Raw genomic sequence first — 21,309 nt, forward strand, 5'->3', positions numbered from 1 at the left:
GGATGAGAACATGTGAGGAGCAGGGGGTGTGCACCATCGTCTTTCCATGACGGGTCGGGTCGGAACACCAGGGAGGAGTTGCAGGAACCTGTGTCTGCAGGCCAGTGGGAGATGGAGACAATGCAGAAGATGCCAGAGGCCTAGTGTGCCAGGATTCTCCTCACCTGTTTGAGATATATGCTCTTCCCTGAGGAGTTGGGTCCAGTGATGACTTTGACTCTCCCTCTGTCCCCACCACATTCTGCAGAGTTGGGCACAAAGGTTCGGGCACAGAGTTCCATCAGAGGATGTCTGCAGTGGGTAGAAAGTTCCCTCACACATGGCCTGTGGATCTAGATGAATCAAGCCACCGGAAGATAGGGCCTTTGGGCCCCATGTGCCCCTGCTTCCACCCCCTGCTGCTCTTACCTGCCATTCTGGATCCGGACCCCGAGGAGTCGGGGTGAGTAACGGGGTCTTGAGTAGCCATAGTCGCGGGCAGCACTGGCAAGAGCCAGCAGGACATCCAGGCGGGAGGCCAGGTCCAACACCCGGGTGAAGACAGCAGCCCGTGCCAGCACCTGACACTGCAGCTGGTGCATCAGCAGGGTCTCCTGGTCTAGGGGTGGTGGGGGCGGGGAGGGAGCCAGGCATCAGCTCCAGGGGAAAATGAAGAAGAGGCAGAGAAGCCAGCAGAGAGCCCTGGAAAGAGGCTTGCAGATACTGAGTCACCCCGAGACATTCAGAGGAAAAGGTGCAGAGCCCGAGTGAGAGAGCAGGAAGAAATGAGCCTCTGAGCTGGTCGCTCCCCTCAAGACTTTGCTTCTCCTCACCCCGGATGTCACAGTGCAGGTCCCCCAGCAGTGCGTCCAGCTCCTTGGTTCGAGTGCTACGATAGTGCAGCTTCCCCTCTGACAGAAACTGGAAACAAGGGCTCAAGTGGGCTTTGCATCCTTCATCTCCATCTCCTCTAACACCCCCTTCAGCCCCAGCCTGACTTCTTTTTTTCTTGTAAAAAAAAAAAAAAAAAAGAAACTTTTTTTATTTAAAAACATAGCAGACAGGGACGCCTGGGTGGCTCAGAGGTTGAGCATCTGCCTTTGGCCCAGGGCGTGATCCTGGGGTCCCGGGATCGAGTCCCACATCAGGCTTCCTGCAGGGATCCTGCTTCTCCCTCTGCCCATGTCTCTGCCTCTCTCTCTCTGTGTCTCTCATAAATAAATAAAATAATAAAATCTTTTAAAAAATAATAAAAATAGACATAGGAAATTGCATAAAACAAATGTATACCTTAAAGAATTACAATGAGGCAAATACCCTTGTAATCAACCACGTAGGTCATAAAGTAGGTTAAAAAACTAAAATTTTGGTGGCTACTCCAGAGAACCATCCTAATCACACCCCTCTCCGACTCCTCAAAATTAACCTCTCTTCTGACTTTTCTGGGAATCAATTCCTTATTTTCTTTATAAGTTTATCTCTTAAATATTCATTCTTTTTTTTTTTTTTTTGAGAGAGAGAGAGAGAGGGAGAGAGAGAGAATAGGGCAGGGGAGAAGGAGCACAGAGGGAGAGAGAATCTTAAGTAGGTTCAACACACATTCTTTTGTATGTAATTGTCCAATTTTCTCAACACCATTGTTGAAGAGACAGTCTTTTCCCCACAGTGTATTCTTTCCTGCTTTGTCAAAGATTAATTGACCAGGGAAGCCTTATTTTAATTAGTATTTGAGAAAGAGAGAGAGAGGGAGACAGAGTATGCACATGCACACACAGAAGTGGGGCAGGAAGGGCATACAGAAAAGAGTAGCACTCTTCATTGAGCAAGGAGTCTGACATGGGGTTCAATCCAAGGATCCTGAGATCCTGAGATCATGACCTGAGTCAAAGGCAAATACTTAACCAACTGAGCCACCCACGCACCCCAATAAATAAAATCCTTTAAAAAAAAGATTAATTGACCATATATTAGTGGGTTTATTTCTGGGCTCTCTGTTCTGTTCCATTGATCTGTGTCTATTTTTGTGCTAGCATCATACTGTTTTGATTACTACAACTTTGTAATATAATTTGAACTCTTGGAATTGTGATACCTCCAGTTGTTTTCGTTTGTTTTTTTTTTCAAGACTGCTTTGGCTATTTTGGGTCTTTTATGTTCCATATACATTTTAGAATGGTTTCTGCTAGTTCCGTGAAAAATACTGTTCGTATTTTGGTGGGGGATTGCATTAAATCTGTAGATTGCTTTGGGTAGTATAGGCATTTTAACAATATTTGTTTTTCTAACTCCGGAGTATGCAATGTCTTTCCATTTCTTTGTGTCATCTTCAATTTCTTTCATCAAGGTATTATAGTTTTCAGAGAACAGGTCCTTCATTTCTTTCCCACCCTGACTTCTTTCCCATTTATCTCAGAGCTGGTAAAGATCAAAGTAAAACTATAGCAGAGACATCCCTCATTGGGCAGTGCTGATAGAATACAGCCCTCTCTCAGCTGCGGACTTATTTCTATTAGCACTCCACTACAGAGGTCAAGGGTCTTACCATGAAGTCCAGTCCTTCAATCTCAAAGTCACTGGCCTCTGCCATGGAAGGCAGGCGGGGAATAGAGAGAAGGAAGCCAATCTGAGGAAAGTGAAGAGGAGATAAGACAGGGAGTAAAGTACTGGGCACCCTATCTCTTTGGAAGATGCCAGAGATCCCTGTATTCTCCAGGGCTTCCCTCAGGGGCCTAAAGCTATCATAGGGTGTTCATATTCTTCAGACTTCTCCAGGAGTTTTCTTATCTAGCAGCGTGTCCTTCATAAGCTTAATATCTCCCATAAAAGATCCCTGGGGGTTATGCCCACATTTCTGCCCTCACCAGAGGGATGTAGATGACACTGCATGAAGGAATACGGGAGTCCAGATTCTCTAGCTCCTTCCGGGCCACCTCAGTGAGGAAACTGGGAAGTCCCATTAGCCTTCGTTTTTCTAGGAGGGTGAAAGACATGTGGGTATCAAAAGCAAGGTTCCTGCCTGTTGGCCATGGTTATCCCCAGTTGTAGTGGCCACCTACTGATGGTGGTCCCCAATCACTGGGCTCACAGGCCCAGCTGCACACCCAATGCTCACTCTCATCAATGTCAGGATCTATGTTGGGGAGGACTGTGAAGTGATTCTCAGCAAGACTGCCCTCAAAGTCCACCTGAGGAGATAAAAAATCCAGTTGCTCATTGCCCAGAATCATCTGAAGTCCAGTCCCTCACTTCTCCTTGCACCCCTGTTCTCCCTGCATCTCCTGCTTTAACTCTAACTCTCCAAATGCATCTCTGATATCCTGCCACCTCCTCTCACCATCCCATTCTTTGGTCATCCAGGTAACCCTTAACGTCTCCCAGACATGGCTCTCGCCATGTTCCCCAGAGCCCAGGCTTCCACCATCTGCCAATCCCACCTCCCTCCCCTGGGTCCCCAGGGGCTCTGCCTCTTTATTCCACTCACCACCTTCCCAATGAGGCTGGCAATATGGTGCAAGTCATCAGAGAACTCTTGGGCGATGTCCTGAAAGAGCTGGATAGACTGGGGCAGGGAGCGGCAGGCATCCCTCAGGCCCAGGGCACTATACACAGTCTACAGCAGAAGTGGACAGAAGGTGGGCTGAGGCGAGGGGACAGGGACGGACTGAAGAGAACAGACAGCATCAGGGGAGAACAATAAGAAAGACACAAGGTCTCAAAGGCAAAGAAGAAATAGTAAGCAAGGAAATAGCATCTGTAAAACTCTGTGTCAGGCACTCCACACAGCAGTGAGGCCACAAAGAACTAGAATGTGGCCCCATCCCACATGAGCTCATAGTCTGTTGAGGGGGAAGAAACAAACCCACGGGATTTCAAAATAAAGTGATAGGTGCCTTAATAAAGGAGAGAATTTCATGTTGAGGAAGGAGAAAAAAAACGGGGCAAGAGACAGGCAGGAAAGTACTTGAGCAGAAGAGGCAATACAGCACTGGGGTGAGGGAGCAGGAGGAAAGAAGGAGCGAGAGCCACTGACAGCTAAGTCCCCAGGGTGAAGCCCAAGTTAGACAGACACCTACTGAGCTTTACTCAGAAGCAGAGCACATACAAAGCATATAAATAAAAGGGCTTATAATCCAGCCCTGATGATAACAAACGAGCAACATAAACAATGCCTACCCACAAAACAGACTGATCAAGTTATGGAACTGACTAAAATTAGTAAGGAAGGGATGCCTGGGTGGCTCAGGGGTTGAGCGTCTGCCTTCGGCTCAGGGTATGATCCTGGAGTCCTGGGATCAAGTTCCACATGGGGTTCCCTGCATGGAGCCTGCTTCTCCCTCTGCCTGTGTCTCTGCCTCTCTCTCTCCATGTCTTTCATGAATAAATAAATAACATATTTTTAAAAATTAGGAAGTTCAGAGAATATGACTAATAAAGGCTAACATCGTTGGGGAGATCTTTACAGAGAAAAGGAAATGAGGCGCCCCGGGTGGCTCAATCAATTGGGTGTCTGACTCTTGAGTTCAGCTCAGGCCATGATCTCAGGGTCCTGGGATTGAGACCCAAGTCAGGTTCCACACTGGATGTGGAGCCTACTTGAGATTCTCTTTCTCCCTCTGCCTTCCCCCCCGCCCCCTTCACAGGGCACAGGTGCACGGCCCTCCGCACCCGCTCTCTCGAAAGAAAGAAAGAAAGAAAGAAAGAAAGAAAGAAAGAAAGAAAAAGAAAGAGAGAAAGAAAGAAAAAGAAAAGAAAGGAAAAAAGAAAAGAAAGGGAAATGAATTGGGTCATGAAATGATTAAGGCTATCCAAAGGAAGGAGGGTATTCTGGTTGAGAGCAAGAGCACAGATAAATAGCAGTAGGAATAAGAAGAGCTAACACTTTCTGAATGCTCACTAAGGGACAGGCAATGTTCTAAACTCTTCACATATGTTAATTTCATTAGCTTCTTAAAATAATCTTAGGAGATAGGGACTAGCATTATCTCCATTTTACAGACAAGCAACCTGAAGCACAAAGAAATAACACAATTTGCTCCAGGTCTCACAGAGAGTAAATAAAAGAACTGGGATTTGAACCCAGGTATCTGGCTTTTAAGCACCACACTATACTGAGCAGAACACAGTGAGTTTCCTCAGCAGAGTGCCCAAATGCATAGCCCACCCTGGCTGAAACAGAGGATCAATGTTAAGTAGTGGGGATGGAATATACAAATAGTTACATATACCTGTTCATGTTCAAAGAAACCTGCTGAGATAAGGAGAAGCAGATTTCTCACTGTTGGAGAAGGAAGTTACAAATGAGGAAAAGAGGAAGACACTTGGCATTGACCTGGGATCAGAGGTATGAGTATGAACTTACGGGTTGTTTAATATATAGATAGATGGATTCAGGAACATGGATATGAATGCATGGGTTAGCATGCATTTGAAACATTATATACATTTATTTCTTAGCTCTGTCTGTGGTGAGAGGAACTGACAGATACCCCAGTAGCAATAACCACATCTAGTGTCCAGATCTTGGTTTCTAATACTATTCTTCAAAGAGAGTAACCAGGACTTCTTGGAGAAACGGTTGATTCCAGGGCTGGGGCAAGAAAACTATAAGATGAGCCTGGAGCAGCATCTTGTAGTGCTGGAAAGTTAGAAGATGCTCAAAAATGAACTGGGGGGCCATGTCAGAAGGGCATTTCAAAAGCCTATCTGAGGGGCGCCCCTAGGTGGCTCAGTTGGTTAAGTGTCTGCCTTCAGCTCAGGTCATGATCCTGGGATCCTGGGATACAGCCCCACATCAGGCACCCTGCACAGTGGGGAGCCTGCTTCTCCCTCTCCCTCTGCCCCTCCCCCTGCTTGTGCTCTCTTTCTGTGTGTCAAATAAATAAATAAAATGGTGGGGGGGAAGCCTATCTGAATCTGAAAAGCCAATCTGGGCATATTAAAAGTCAATCTCAGAAGAACTCTCAAGGATCTAAACTAGAAAAATCTGAGCAAAAATAAGCATTGCATTATAACTCATGAAATTAAGTAGTTATAAGGTAATTGTACTATGATTATATAAGATGTTAACATTTTTTTTAATAAGATGTTAACATTAAGAGAATCTGGTTGAGGGGCGCCTGGGTGGCTCAGCAGTTGAGCATCTGCCCTCGGACCCTGGAGTCCCAGGATCAAGTCCCACATCGGGCTCCCTGCATGGAGCCTGCTTCTCCCTCTGCCTGTGTCTCTACCTCTCTGTGTCTCTCATGAATAAATAAATAAAATCTTAAAAAGAGAGAGGAGAGAGAGAGAGAGAGAGAGAGAGAGAAGCTGGTTGAAAAGGTATATTAGAACACCCTGTACAATTTTTGCAGCTTTTCTTCACTTCTTGTTTTTTTTTTTAAGATTTTATTTATTTATTCATGAGAGACACACACAGAGAAAGAGAAAGAGAGAGAGGCAGAAACACAGGCAGAGGGAGAAGCAGACTCCATTCCATGCAGGGAGCCTGATGTGGGACTTGATCCCAGGTCCCCAGGACCACACCCTGGACTGAAGGTGGCGCTAAACCACTGAGCCACCCAGGCTGCCCCTTATATTGTTTTTTAAAAAAGAATTCAGGATCCCTGGGTGGCTTAGCGGTTTGGCACCTGCCTTTGGCCCAGGGTATGATCCTGCAGTCCTGAGATCAAGTCCCACATCAGGCTCCCTACATGGAGCCTGCTTCTCCCTCTGCCTGTGTCTCTGCTTCTCTCTCTCTCTCTCTGTGTCTCTCATGGATAAATAAATAAAATCTTTAAAAATTAAAAAAAAATTAAAAAAAAATCTTTAAAAATTAAAAAAAGAATTCATGTGTATCTCATGAATAAATTAATAGAATCTTTTTTTTTTTAACTTTTTTTTTTTAAGATTTTATTTATTTATTCATGATAGTCACAGAGAGAGAGAGAGAGAGGCAGAGACAGGCAGAGGGAGAAACAGGCTCCATGCACCGGGAGCCCGACGTGGGATTCGATCCCGGGTCTCCAGGATTGCGCCCCGGGCCAAAGGCAGGTGCCAAACCGCTGCGCCACCCAGGGATCCCAAATGAATAGAATCTTAAAAAAATAAAAATAAATAAGAAATTAAAACAAAACAATGATAAAGCTCAAAAAACTTTTTCAAGATTTTATTTATGAGAGAGAGAGAGAAAGAGGCAGGCAGAGACACAGGCAGAGGGAGAAGCAGGCTCCCCACAAGAAGCCTGATGTGGGACTTGATCCCGGACCCCGGGATCACACCCTGAGCCAAAGGCAGGCACTCAACAGCTGAGGCACCCAGGCATCCCAACCTCAAAAATTTTTTTTAAAGAAAATGTTAAAAAAAAAAAAAACGAAAAAGAAAAAGAAAATGTTACCTATAGGTAGAAAGGGGGCAAAAGATAGAAACTAGAATTAGTTGCCTATTCCTTGTTTGGGAGATTACATTTGGAATTGTGTAAATATTTTACATAATTATAGAAATAAATTAAAATGTATATGTGCTGCTGAAGCAAGTACAAAAGTAAATTAAATTGTAAAACCCAGTCTCTAAGAATCAAAAACAGAATGAAATAAATGAATGTAAATGTATATTCAGATAGTGACATAACCACACAGAGAGGAGCTATTCCAAGTGACTAAAACACAGTAATTTGACTCTATCCTTAGTGAGGACAAAAAGAACTTCCCTCTTCATCCCCAAAAATCTTAAATTATTTTCAATAACAATATCATCGGTAGTAGTGCTGGTATTCCTACTAAGACTGTTGTGGAAGTAATATAAGAAAAGGCAAATGAGTGATTTTCTAATCTTACCATTCCTAGTGTTATTGAGAACCAGAATTCCACTATGGAAGAAGGGATGTTGAAGAGGATAGTAAAGGAATATACAAGGTAAGAACCCTGTGCTTCTGAATTTATTTTTTTTAATTTTTATTTTTTTATTAATTTTTATTTTTTTATTACTATTTATTTATGATAGTCACAGAGAGAGAGAGAGAGAGGCAGAGACACAGGCAGAGGGAGAAGCAGGCTCCATGCACCGGGAGCCCGAGGTGGGATTCGATCCCGGGTCTCCAGGATCGCGCCCTGGGCCAAAGGCAGGCGCCAAACCACTGCGCCCCCCCAGGGATCCCTGTGCTTCTGAATTTAAATTGTTGCTATCAGTACCAATTTATTATGTATTTTACTTTTTAAAAAATATTTTATTTATTTATTCATGAGAGAGAGACAGACAGACAGACCCAGGCAGAGGGAGAAGCAGGATCCACGCAAGGAGCTCAATGTGGGACCCAATCCTGGATCCTGGGAATCAGGCCCTGAGCCAAAGGCAGATGCTTAACCACTGAGTGAACCACCCAGGCGTTCCCATATTTTACTTTTTTTTAAGATTTTTATTTTATTTTATTCATAGAGACACAGAGAGAGAGAGAGAGAGAGGCAGAGACACAGGCAGAGGGAGAAGCAGGCACCATTCAGAGAGCCCGATGTGGGACTTGATCCAGGGTCTCCAGGATCATGCCCTAGGCCGCACACGGCGCTAAACTGCTGTGCCACCGGGGCTGCCCCCATATTTTATTTTTTAAAAATCCTAAATCTGTTTGCAGAAAAGCCTTTAAAGCAATAAAGAAAAAAAACACATGCTGTGCACCCTCTGGTATTCAAACTATAATAGAGAAATACTATTTTTTACTAAAAGGAATCGGGGATCTTTGGAGAAATGTCTAGTTCTGGTTCAGAACCAGATGTAGGGGCGCCTGGCTGGCTCAGTCAGTAGAGCATGCAACTCTTGATCTCAGGGTTGTGAGTTTGAACCCCATATTGGGTGTCGAGATTACTTAAATAAATAAAATTTTAAAAAAGAAGCAGTAGATGTAAATGATATATCTGGTACATAGTGTCAAACCAGAGAGCAGGAGAGAAACTATCAAGTGGGGACACCTACTGGGGTCATGTTTAAAAGGACTCAGAAACCAACATGAAGAGGCTCCCATCGGCCACAGAGGAAATAATCTGAACACGTTGAAAGATTAAAAATGCCGTGGACTGAAACACATGTGTAAATCTGAGTTTGTGATGATATAAAAACAGCAACAAAAAACACACTGGCTACCTTGGAGGATGTTAGAGAACTAATAATTTCCTATATGCAGAGAGCTGGTAAGTGAAGGCAGGGGGGGAAATCAAGCAATTTCTTTAATATAAAATGTACCACAGGGTAACCAAAAGGCAGTTGAGAGGAAGCTTCTCTTTACAGAAACATTCTGAATAATACATGGGGAAAGAATGATGGAATAACATGACCTTGCAATCCCTAAGGAACTTCAGTATCAAACATTAAAAGCTGCTAACATCGCAAAAGGAGAGACAGACATATAAGGCATTATATTCTTCCACTTATAAAACAGTATTGAAAAAATCAAACTTGGATTTGCTCAATCTTCTAGATTCAACTGTTAATTTATAGAAATGTAATCATCAAAATCCAGGTTAAGGAAAACTCTACTGGAGAAACAATCCAGCTTCTTCACCACATAACTTGCAAGGGGAAGAGAGCTAAAGATGGAGGTAGAGATGGAGAGAGAACAGTGAAATGAAAAGGAACCCACAGAGGAGGCTTCAAGAGACATCATCCCATCACCATATGTTGAACACATTTGCACTCTAATTAAACAAAAAGTAATTTTTAAAAAATGATGACATTTAAGAGGATTAAAAATGTGAACATCAGATAATTGATGATATTCAAGAGCTGCGCTATTAGTAAGATCATGGTATTGTTCTTTTTTTTTTTAACGATTCTTTTTTTTTTAATTAATTAATTTATTTATTTTAATTTATGATAGTCACACAGAGAGAGAGAGAGGCAGAGACATAGGCAGAGGGAGAAGCAGGCTCCAAGCACCGGGAGCCCGACGTGGGATTCGATCCCGGGTCTCCAGGATCGCGCCCTGGGCCAAAGGCAGGCGCCAAACCGCTGCGCCACCCAGGGATCCCAGGTATTGTTCTTTTTTAAAAGTAATTTTCTTTTTTCTTTTTTTTTCTTTTTTTAAGATTTCATTATTTATTCACGAGAGACACACACACAGTTAGGCAGAGACAGGCAGAGGGAGAAGCAGGCTCCATGCAGGGAGCCCAACATGGGACAGGATCCCTGGTCCCCAGGATCAGGCCCTGGGCCGAAGGTGGCGCTAAAACACTGCGCCACCAGGCTGCCCCAAAAGTAATTTTCTTGGGACACCTGGGTGGCTCAGCAGTTGAGCACCTGCCTTCAGCTCAGGGCCTGATCCCGGATTACCGGGATCACATCTCGCATCAGGCTCCTTGCATGGAGCCTGCTTCTCTCTCTGCCTGTGTCTCTGCCTCTGTGTGTGTGTGTGTGTCTCTCATGAATGAATAAATAAAATCTTTAAAAGAAAAAAGTAATTTTCTTTTAGAAATTATACTGAAATAGTTATGGGTGAAATGATATGATGGCTGGAATTGCTTCTAAATAATCCAGAGAGGGGAAAGAGGGAGGAAATGTACATGAAACAAGATTGGTATGAGTCAAAGTGTTCAGGCTGCATGGTGGGCATGTAGGGGTTTGTTATATTATTCTAACTGTTTTTTTGTTTGTTTGTTTGTTTTTTTAATTTTTTATTTATTTATGATAGTCACAGAGAGAGAGAGAGAGAGGCAGAGACACAGGCGGAGGGAGAAGCAGGCTCCATGCACCGGGAGCCCGACGTGGGATTCGATCCCGGGTCTCCAGGATCGCGCCCTGGGCCAAAGGCAGGCGCCAAACCGCTGCGCCACCCAGGGATCCCTATTCTAACTATTTTTTATGATTTCTATGATACAAAGTTGTTGTTGTTGAGATAAAATCGGACTGGGTGAGTAAAGTGCAGAGGGCCTGGATTGCCTGCTGAGGGGCTTAACTTGGAACTCTGGGTTTTGAAGGGGAGCCTTACCTTGTACAGAACCTGCCAATCACTGGTCTTGGTGTGGGACAGCTTCATGCGTTTCAGAATCAGCTACAGTCAGACAAGGGGATGGCCACTGTCTTCTCTCCTCCATTCTAATGCCCCCAAGAATCCCAGTGCTCCTTCCCTACCTCCCTGCCCTGGCCTGGGCTCACAGGCACATTCTTGATATGACCCAGCAGCCGATGCAGCATTTGAGCCATGTCCAGATTCTGAGGTAGGAGGAAAAACTGAATGACATCCAGCCGAGAATTTAGCTCTTCCAGATCCTGAGTTGGACGTGTGAACCACAGCCTGGAAGTGAGGGATGAAGTAGGGAGGGACCAGAAGTTACATCTGTTCTCATCATTGTCTTGATTTCAATTTGTGAAAAATGAGTGTTTGGAGGTCCCTGGGGATTGGGGTGAAATGTATCCGTACTGGCAAGTACGGTGTCCTATCCGCATGGGTATGTTTACACATATTCACTAAAAATCTCTGCATGTGAGCATGACTCTGTTTATCGTGGTTTTGATGGATGTGACCATGTGTCACTCCATGTGGATATGCGACAGAGCTTGTCAATATTTAGACGGAGAGCAGCATATTGAGGTATTTGTGTGCCAACATTCTAGCTCTCTCTGCGGCTGAGTAAGAGAGGGTGAGTCAGCATGAGTTTATCTGCATTTAGCTGTAAGTGTCTCTGGGTGTGACAGTACAGACATCTTTTCCTGTTCTGTAAAAGTATATAACCATTCCATGGGGAATGATAAGTCCTCAATTCATGATAATGGTCACTTCTGCAGAGAAGAAAGGGTTGGGAAGGGACACTTAAGAGGTGTCAATAACATTGTCTTTTTTTTTTTTTAAGACTCTTTAAAACTTTTATTTATTGATTTATCTGAGAGAGCGCGCGCATGAACAAGGGGAGTGGTAGGGGGAAAAACAGCCTTCCTGCAAAGTGAAGAGCCTGATGCAGGGCTCCATCCCAGGACCTGAGATCATGACCTGAGTCAAAGTCAGACAATCAATTGAGCCACCCAGCGACCCCCCCCCCCGCAACCTTTTTAAGTAAGCTCTATGCCCATCGTGGGGCTTGAACTCACAACCCCAACATCAAGAGTCACGCGCTCTATCAGCTGAATCAGCAGCAGGGCACCCCTTTAGTAACATTGTTATATTCTTAAATATGCAGGTGCAAACATAGAGGTTTATATCATCATCATCATCATCATCATTACTTCCACTATTGTGTCTGAGGTATTTTCTAATAAATTAAATTAGTATACGGTAATAAATGTCTCATCTGGGTTTGTCTGAGTGTCCTTGTCTCTCTATGGCTATGAAGAGTGTGACTCTGCAAGGACCTGTGAGACAATGAATTCTTTTCTGCATTAGAGCAGGACATTTAGCCATGCTATTTTATATAAGAAGCAACCTGAGGAGACACTGGGGCCTGAGGATATGTATCTCACACTATAGCCTAAGGCCAGTTACCCTGGGTTAGAACACCCCAGGGAGTGAAGCGGAGGGCTGGGTGGGATTCAAGGGTGGGTTTTAGGCACCTCTGCTCCTTAGCCACAGACAGCTCCACCTGCAGCAGTGTAGGCCAGACTGTGAATACCTGTCCCCATTCTGGAAAGCACAAGCTTCACCAAGCCATCTATCTTGTAAAATCCTGAGGTTTTTCTGACTCATGTACTGCTAGTGCCAGGAGATATTGTAATCGAGCTAAATCTCCTAATTTTCAGCCGAGAAAATGAAGCCCTTAGAGAATAAGCAGCTTGTCCAAAGTTATTGTGCTAGTAAGAAGTATAGCTGGGTCTCCAACTCAGGTCTCCAGACTACTAGGGCAGTGCTTTTCAGAGCACACTGTGACATCCAGTCACCGTCCTGGTGCCCCGTCCTGCTGTAGGCCAACTGGGCCCCTAGTTCATAATTCAGGTTATGAGTCCATGCCCTACTGGATCCTACCTGGGGGATTGGCATTCCTTTCTGCATTTAACTCTGTTCTTCTCTAAGAATTCTTTTGCTCTCATCCCTGGCTGAGATGAGAGATCTGCACCTGTAGAATGTGAGGGTAATTAACTCATCCCAATTACCTGGAGACAACCTCAGACATTATCCTAAATTAACCGCCAAAAGACACACAGTACAGGGCACATGAGGTGAGGAAAGAATTGTGCATCTGTGGGCTAGCAAAGCCTTCAGCTCTGAGGTTGTAGAGACAATGGGACCAATGTGCTTGCATCTGTGTACGGTGCTCACTCGCTGGGTGGTACTACATCCAAGGCCATGTGCTAGACACCGACATTAACAGACATGACCACTGTATGGAGCTCACAGCTATGAGTGAGCAGGTTCACTGACCGCTGACTCCAACCTAATGGAACAGTGCAGCCAGGAAACATAAACAGGCACTAAGCACGCAGGAAGGTGCAGGTCAGTCTGCTTCCAGGTACCTGTGAAAGTTTCCCCGAACAGGTGACAGAGGGCTTGCCACCTTGAAGAGGAGGACAGATTCTAACAAGTGAAGAACAAGGGAAAAATCTTCCATAGAAGGAACTGCATAAATACAGGCATGGTGTATTTCCATGGTAGAAAATGGCCCAAACGACCAGAATATAAGGTGGGTCCAGTGAGGAGGGATTTAGGCAGGGCTGGGAAGATAATCCTGGAAATTTAAGTTAAGGTGAGTGGGAGGGGCCCTGAACATCATATGGCTAAAGATGCTGATGCTCATCTGACAGGGAATGGGGAAGCCTCCTGAGGTTTGTTATTTTGTTTCTACTTAAGGTTTAAGAAAAAAGTGGAGTGCACCTCCAAAATAGAGATCCATTTTGGAATGACAAGTATTTTGGAATGAAGGGCAGATTAGAAAAAGAAGAGATTAGAGGCAGAGAGACCAATTCGAAGGTGACTGCAATGCTCCAGATTGGAAATGATTAGAGCCAGAATTAGCAGTGGAGAGAGATGGCTGAAAGACATTTCAGGGTGGAATCAATAGGCCTTAGTGAATAACTGAATATGAAGGATGATGGAGAAGCATCAATCCAAGATTCAGTGCTTGAGAAACAGTATTGCCAGCAATGCCATTAGCCAGAAAAAAAGGATGCAGGAAGGGGAACAGGCCCAGTGGGCATCATTTTAGATGCTTTGAGTTTGAACTGCCTATGGAAATTACAAGTGGTGATGATATGCAGTGAGCATTCCACATACGGAGGTCAGAGCTAGAGACACAATTTTGAAAGTCATTAGAGAATAGTTCAAATTTTTTTTTAATAGCTCAAATTTGAAGTATGGTTTTTATAATTAAAGATAGTACCATAAGGGATCCCCGGGTGGCTCAGCAGTTTAGCGCCTGCCTTCAGCCCAGGGAGCAATCCTAGAGTCCCAGGATCGAGTCCCACATCAGGCTCCCTCCATGGAGCCTGCTTCTCCCTCTGCCTGTGTCTCTGCCTCTGTGTGTGTGTCTCTCTCATGAATAAATAAATAAAATCTTTTAAAAAAATAAAAAATAAAGATAGTACCATATGGGGTGCCTGGCTGGCTCAGGGTATAACAGGTGACTTGATCTTGGGGTTGTGAGTTCAAGCCCCACAATGAGGGGTATACTGTACTTAAAATTTAAAAATCTTTAAAAATATACTGCCCTACCATATGAGGTAGAACCTTCTAGTTATTAAAAAAAAAAAGACAATATACAGCCTAAGAAATAGTTAACAATATTGTAGCAACTTTGCATGTGACAGATGGCAGCTAGATTTATTGTGATCAATTCATAATGTGTATAAATGTTGAATCACTATGTTGTATACCTGAAACTAATATAATAGTGTTTATCAACTACACTTCAATTAAAAAAAAGATACTACCACGTATGCATTAGTATTCTGTGGCTGTTTCTGTTGCCTGTGTATGCAAGTCTGTATGACCAATGGGCATATGTGTATCTGTGCTGACAACATCAAATGAGGATAATACTAGCTACCACATGGGGTTGTTATAAGGATTAAATGCATTTAGCTAGCATTTGGGAAATAGCAGTTGTTTTTATTACTACTAGATGGAGTGGTGTGTGGTGAGCCCATAGACTGCATGCATGAGCCTATGGCAGGTGAGACTCACCTGAGCAGCTTCTCTCCCCACTTACAGCGGCATCTGTTGAGGATTCCTGTGGGGGAAAAGCAAGGGCAGGGAGCAAGTTTGTTACAAGGCAGGGGCAGGGAAAGGAATGTGTGGATGTGTATAAACCAAGGCATCGGGGCCAGAGGTTTCAGGTGTTGGGCAGGCTGACCTGGGGGCGTTCCCCAGATACAGGACACAAAGGCAGCTAAAGCCAGCGCCTGGCCACAAGTCTGAGCCAGGATTACCTTACATGGGCTTAGGGGAGGAATGGGTACTCACAGGAGCAGTCAGCCAGAAAAATACACAGAGTGGTTGTAGTTGGATTCAACAAAGAGCTCAACACATATATGTAAACATTAGACACAATCCACTGAGATATGCACAGTAAAACCATGTGGAAACTTGGAGCGATGTCCCTACTATACCCTAAAGCCAGAGACAACTGATAAAGACTCAGTGCCAATAAAACATGCAGTTATGCAGTTATGTAACTCTCCTCTATACACACGACTTGGACAGGTGCATGACTGGCAGAAACATCCATACAACCCCAAGGAACAAACATAGAATTGGCAAAGTCAGTGATGATATGCAAATGACACTGGACAATGGTGGGTGAGGGGAGATGCCCAAGCTCAGGGAGGGTACAAAGATGATAAGACAGCTGGACTGGAGTGGAAGAGACATCTGGCAGTGGGAGTGAAGTGGAAAGAGAGGGGCTGGGACACATATTTGGAGGCAGCCGCTTTTCTGGCAGGCTTTGTAGTGTGGGATGAAGGAAGGGACATACCTACCAAAGAGGCTGAGCCCCTCCTTCAGCCCGCTGGCCACTTTGTACACCGAGGGATGGGGCTCACTCTTAAATATCTGCAGAACACTGTCAGGGAGAAATGGGGTACCTTGTTTTTTTTTTTTTAAGATTTTATTTATTTATTCATGAGAGACACAGAGAGGCAGAGACACAGGCAGAGGGAGAAGCAGGCTCCCTGAAGGGAGCCCTATGTGGACTCGATCCTGGAATGCCTGGATCATGCCCTGAGCCAAAGGCAGATGCTCAGCCACTGAGCCACCCAGGCGTCCTGGTACCTTGGGTTTTTAAAGGGAATTGAGAAAATGGAATGGAGGTGGGGAACGCACTCCGAGATCAAGGGTTGTTGTAAGGTCTGTCCCACACTCCTCTCTGCTTCCATTTTTCTCTTCAGGATAAATGACTCGGGAAGGTAGGATACCTATTTGGCACCTTTGTGACTTTCTTCCTTTATACTCACTCTCTCTTCCTTTACTTCAAGGAGACAGACTTTAATAACCCCAGGATTAAAGAAACTGGAGCCTCATTAGGACTATTAGAGCATTAAACTTAATCCTTCTCCCTTCCACGAGACAACAGCCTGCTTCCCCTTACCTGTATGTGTCTTGATCTATGCTCACCAGATGGGTCCTGAGGACAGAAAACAAGCAGAAGGGAAGGTGGATGGGGTAGGGGCAGTGTGAGTTCACTGCTAGATTCCACTCCTCTCAGTATTCTCCCCAGAGCTCCACACCCCCTTCAGGTGCTCTTGTGTGTCCTAGAGCACTTTACCTGATGGGTCACTACCCATTCCCCCACCCCTAACCTTGTCTTACTATTCAGGCCTCCCAATCCCACCTAACTTTGCTTGAGGTTAGGGTAAATCACTTACAATACAAATTTCTTAAAGCCCAGGATGGGGACGCTGATGTTATAGTCTTCCAGTTCAACCCCAATTCTTCTTCGACCCAGGAACTTGAGCAGCCCTCCAAGTGCCCGAACCTGGGAGGGGATCGGGAATGGAGTTGAGGTCAATTCCAATGTCCTCGAGGCTGGATAATGCCAGGGGAAGCTATTATTTTCTAGGACTGGACGAGTACCTCCCAGGACTCAACCCTAGGAATGGATTTCTCCATCCTGCTGCATCCCAACCTTCATCTCCCAGGACCTTTCTCACCGTGAGGAGGCAGTCAAAGGGAATAATGGAGGAGAGGAAGAGGATTTTCTCAGTGGTAGTCATGGAGTAGGGAATGAAGGTGTAGTTTCCCGAAAGGAGGCGCTGTTTGCTTATCTCCAGGCCTATTTGGGGGGAGGCATAGGAGGGAAAGGTCATGTAGCCCCAATTTTCCACCCCATTTTAAGAACAAGACAATAGAAGCACAAGAGATGATGTGACCAAGCTACCACAGGCAGCTAACGGAAAGCTGAAACAAGAACCAAATCTTCAGACTCCCATCTAAATCTCTTTATTTTTACATTTAATATAAAGATCTTTGGCTGAGAGCACAACCTGAGAAAGATAAGTGACTCAGGAAGGTAGGATATCTATTTGGAATCTGAGATTTGGAGTCAAAAAGATCATATTAATGCGGAATGAATAACACTAGTGTCTTAACATCTAATTAGGAAAGAACATTCCCTATTCTTTCTGTAAGCCTGGGAAGTTTATGGAAGTGCCTTAGGGGGGGGATCCCTGGGTGACATAGCGGTTAGCGGCTGCCTTTGGCCTGGGGCTCGATCCTGGAGACCTGGGAACATGGAGCCTGCTTCTCCCTCTGCCTATGTCTGCCTCTCTCTCTCTGTGTGACTATCATTAAAAAAAAAAAAAAAAAAAAGTGCCTTAGGGATCATCAGTCAGCCTCTTTCTTTCTTTCTTTCTTTCTTTTTTTTTTTTTTTTTAATTTTTATTTATTTAGGATAGTCACACAGAGAGAGAAAGAGGCAGAGACACAGGCAGAGGGAGAAGCAGGCTCCATGCACCGGGAGCCCGACGTGGGATTCGATCCCGGGTATCCAGGATCGCGCCCCGGGCCAAAGGCAGGCGCCAAACTGCTGCGCCACCCAGGGATCCCTCTTTCTTTCTTTTTTTAAGGGACAAGGGGCTTTGTCTTAAAAGTGAAAATTCCAACAATCCAAGCTATCCACAAAATGTCACCACTCTTTCTCATGGAAGGCCCTCATCCCTAGACATGTCTATGTGGAAATTTCACAAGGATTCAGGTTATTAAAGGGTAGAGAGCAGGAGAGATCTTAAAGACGCTGGTTATGGGGCTTGGAGAACACAAAGGGTTGGGATGAGATAAGGCTGGGGGAGACTTCTGATGATGGGGCTGGAGTAAGGAGAAAGGGTAGGGAAGCTGGGATGGGGAGCTGGGCAAAGCAAAGAAGTACCAAAATCCACACTCGGCAGAAATATGATTTCAGGTCTCTTAGGCTTGCTGTGCTCCTGGGATGCTGTAGGGGAAGCAAAGAAAGGGCCATCAGTCTGGACATCTCAGTGCCCTGCTTCTGTCCCACTCTGTGCTCACCCAATTCTAGCCTCCTGGCTGTAGCTCCCTCCAAGACCCTTTAGCCTCCTGGAATATTCCACAGTTTAGTCTTTCCCCACTTTCATTTTTCCCCCTTACCCAGTCCTTACCAAGCTTCCCTAGAAACTGAGTCATATTCTCATCTTGTTTGGCAGTCGTAACAATAGACCGGGGATTGATTTCATCCAATACTTAGAAGGAGAATGGAGACCAAATGAGTTAAAGGATCCTTATCCTCTAAGAGGGGAGCCCATAGCCCTCCCCTTACTCTCTCTCTTCCAAGCCCCTCCTCAAAACAAACAAACAAACAAAACACCCTCACTTCTTCTCTCTAAAAGTAAGGAGTGCTCTACACATTGGCAGCATAGGTAGGAGCAGGCATGAAGTTTTGGAAAAGAGTAGTAAGATGGGCAGGGTGGCAGGAGGGAAGAGAAGTGGCCTGGAGATGTCACTAGACTATAAACCTCTGAAGGACAGACATGACTGGTTTGCCTGGGACTATAACTCCAGCACCTGATACACTGTAAACATGTAATAAACGTTCGTTGAATAATGAAATGCATTTCTATAAATGACACAGAGAGCCTCTAGGAGTGAATTGCTAAAATAGATGGAGTCAAGTGAACATACGGGAATGAAATACACATTCAGTCCCAAAGTAGAGGAACTCAGGCCTCTGCCCCCACCTCTCTGGAGAAGCTTGAGACTCTCGTTGTCCGGGGCATCTGGCATGAAGTGGATGGTGGAGTCACTGGTGTCATAATAGGCAATGCCTAAGTATCCTGAATTCCACAGGACGCACAGATGGATCTGGGGGGGGGGGGTGTACAGGCTTGAACTGCTGGTAAGTGCAGGGTTATGTCACGTCTTGCTTAATTTTAATAATTTTATCTAATCCCTGCGATAGGCATCATCACCCCCCCATTCAGTCAGTGTGTAACTGAGCAGAGGCAGCGACTAGCTAGCCCTTTCCAGCCCATTTAGTCCAGCATCCCGACGGTCAAACCAGCGCCCCGCTCTTGGGATCGAAGCTCCCGCATGGCCGCCCTGAGACCTCCGCTGGCTCCTGCTCCTCCTCCTCCTCCTCCTCGGCCTCCCCGTGGCCCTGCACGGGGGCCGGGCTGGAACAGGTGGCCAAGGCTGCCTGGGGCCGCGGGCCCTGCGGCGTCCTGCCTGGGGTCGCTCGGACGGAGGCCATGGCCTCGGAGACTCTGTGGGTGCAGAAGACGAAGTCAGTTCAGGAGCGGGGAGGCCGGGGTCGGGGTGCGCAGGGACGCAAATCCACTCAGGACTTCTGGGCGCGGGCAGAGCCCAGAACTTGGGGGCTGAGGCGCACGGCTGCGAGGCCCCAGCCCGGGCCGGCTGGTTTCTAACATGCTGGGTCGTTTGGACCCGGGACTTCGGAGCTACGTCACTGAAGCCAGCCGGCGCAGAACTCCACTCGCCCCGCCTCCTGTCAGTCACGTGGGGGTGGTCGCTTCTGGCTGGAGGACGGGGCGGGGGCCTGCACGGCTCCTCTCTCCGCCATTGCCAACCACACACAACCACGATCGCAGCCCTAACCTTGTGGCGTTCCCACCCCAGCCGTGGCGTTTTCCCGCGTTTTCAGTCACCTGGGTCGCTACGTGAGCAAGAGCTCGTCACTACAGCCTTACGCGGCCTAGAGGGGCGTATCCGCGTGAGGGCGGGGTGCGCACGCACACGCCCCGCCCCTCTAAGCCGCTATTGGCCTGAGGGATCCGGATTCTGCCTGGAGATGGAACGGGGGGAGAGCCGCGGTTGCTGGGGTGGCGGGACGCTGATTGGCCCGTTCGCATATGGGGCGGTGCCAGAACGTTCAAACTTCCCGCCGGTGCCGCTGGCCTTCCCCGGTTCAGGCCTTTGATTTTTTTTTTTTTTTTTCTTTCTCAGTGACTGACATTTATTTAGTACATATAGTTTATCAGGCTGTAGGTTGAGCATTTTACCAGATTTTTTAAAAAAATAAATTTATTTTTATTGGTGTTCGATTTGCCAACATATAACATAACACCCAGTGCTCATCCCGTCAAGTGGCCCCCTCAGTGCCCGTCACCCAGTCACCCCCCCCCCCCCCGCCCTCCTCCCCTTCCACCACCCCTAGTTCATTTCCGAGAGTTAGGAGTCTTCATGTTCTGTCTCCCTTCCTGATATTTCCCACTCATTTTTTCTCCTTTCCCCTTTATTCCCTTTTACTATTTTTTATATTCCCCAAATGAATGAGACCATTTAATGTTTGTCCTTCTCCGATTGACTTATTTCACTCAGCATAATACCCTCCAGTTCCATCCAAGTCGAAGCAAATGGTGGGTATTTGTCGTTTCTAATGGCTGAGGAATATTCCATTGTATACATAGACCACATCTTCTTTATCCATCCATCTTTCGATGGACACCGAGGCTCCTTCCACAGTTTGGCTATTGTGGCCATTGCTGATAGAAACATCGGGGTGCAGGTGTCCCGGCGTTTCATTGCATCTGAATCTTTGGGGTAAATCCCCTCTGGCCTTTGATTGACACGACGTAGAGCCTGCTAGAAAGTCCTAAGGGGAGCTTGCGCCAGAGCCCAGGGAACTGGTGTAGGGGTGTTGTGTGGGGCGGGCCAAAGCGGCAGAGGGGAGTTGCGTTTTTTTCTGGAGAGTGGAGATAAGTTACATCAATTAAACCTGTGCCAACAGCTCTAAATATTTGCACCCACTAAGTTAATATTTGTTGAACAGCTTAGGACAGTACCTGGTAAACTGGTAAGAGCTACCACGTGTTTCAAATAAATAAGCAGAAATAAGTGAGACTCCCATCTTAGTCCTCCTTTGCCTATTTCCTTGGTGCAGAGTATTACCACCCCCGCAAGGACACTACTGGGCCTTTTCTTTTTTTTTTTTTAAGATTTTACTTATTCATTAGAGACACACAGAGAGGCAGGCTCCATGC

General features: G+C 45.8%; 1 protein-coding gene across 8 annotated transcripts in view; it reads right to left on the bottom strand.

Annotated features, from left to right (window-relative positions):
* MSH5 (mutS homolog 5) overlaps positions 1–21,309 on the bottom strand; it is a 28,083-nt gene that overhangs the window by 2,389 nt on the left and 4,385 nt on the right. For 2 of the 8 annotated variants that reach the window (XR_005988063.1, XM_041756982.1), the window contains exons 1-18: positions 19,416–19,918; positions 19,048–19,171; positions 18,472–18,552; positions 18,225–18,287; positions 17,011–17,132; positions 16,726–16,835; positions 16,449–16,484; positions 15,841–15,923; positions 15,047–15,092; positions 11,071–11,233; positions 10,928–10,990; positions 3,461–3,589; positions 3,092–3,164; positions 2,841–2,950; positions 2,522–2,602; positions 813–900; positions 409–598; positions 165–291 (exon numbers count right to left, since the gene is read on the bottom strand). Coding sequence is in view for 7 of the 8 variants with exons in the window: in XM_041756982.1 (XP_041612916.1) it covers positions 165–291; positions 409–598; positions 813–900; positions 2,522–2,602; positions 2,841–2,950; positions 3,092–3,164; positions 3,461–3,589; positions 10,928–10,990; positions 11,071–11,233; positions 15,047–15,092; positions 15,841–15,923; positions 16,449–16,484; positions 16,726–16,835; positions 17,011–17,132; positions 18,225–18,287; positions 18,472–18,552; positions 19,048–19,171; positions 19,416–19,559 (1,833 nt within the window). In the remaining variant the exon portion in view is untranslated. The other 6 variants (XM_041756984.1, XM_041756989.1, XM_041756996.1 and 3 more) reach the window with 6 other exon arrangements.

The sequence above is a fragment of the Vulpes lagopus genome, chromosome 1 (assembly GCF_018345385.1).
Source record: "Vulpes lagopus strain Blue_001 chromosome 1, ASM1834538v1, whole genome shotgun sequence".
NCBI classification, from domain to species: domain Eukaryota; kingdom Metazoa; phylum Chordata; class Mammalia; order Carnivora; family Canidae; genus Vulpes; species Vulpes lagopus.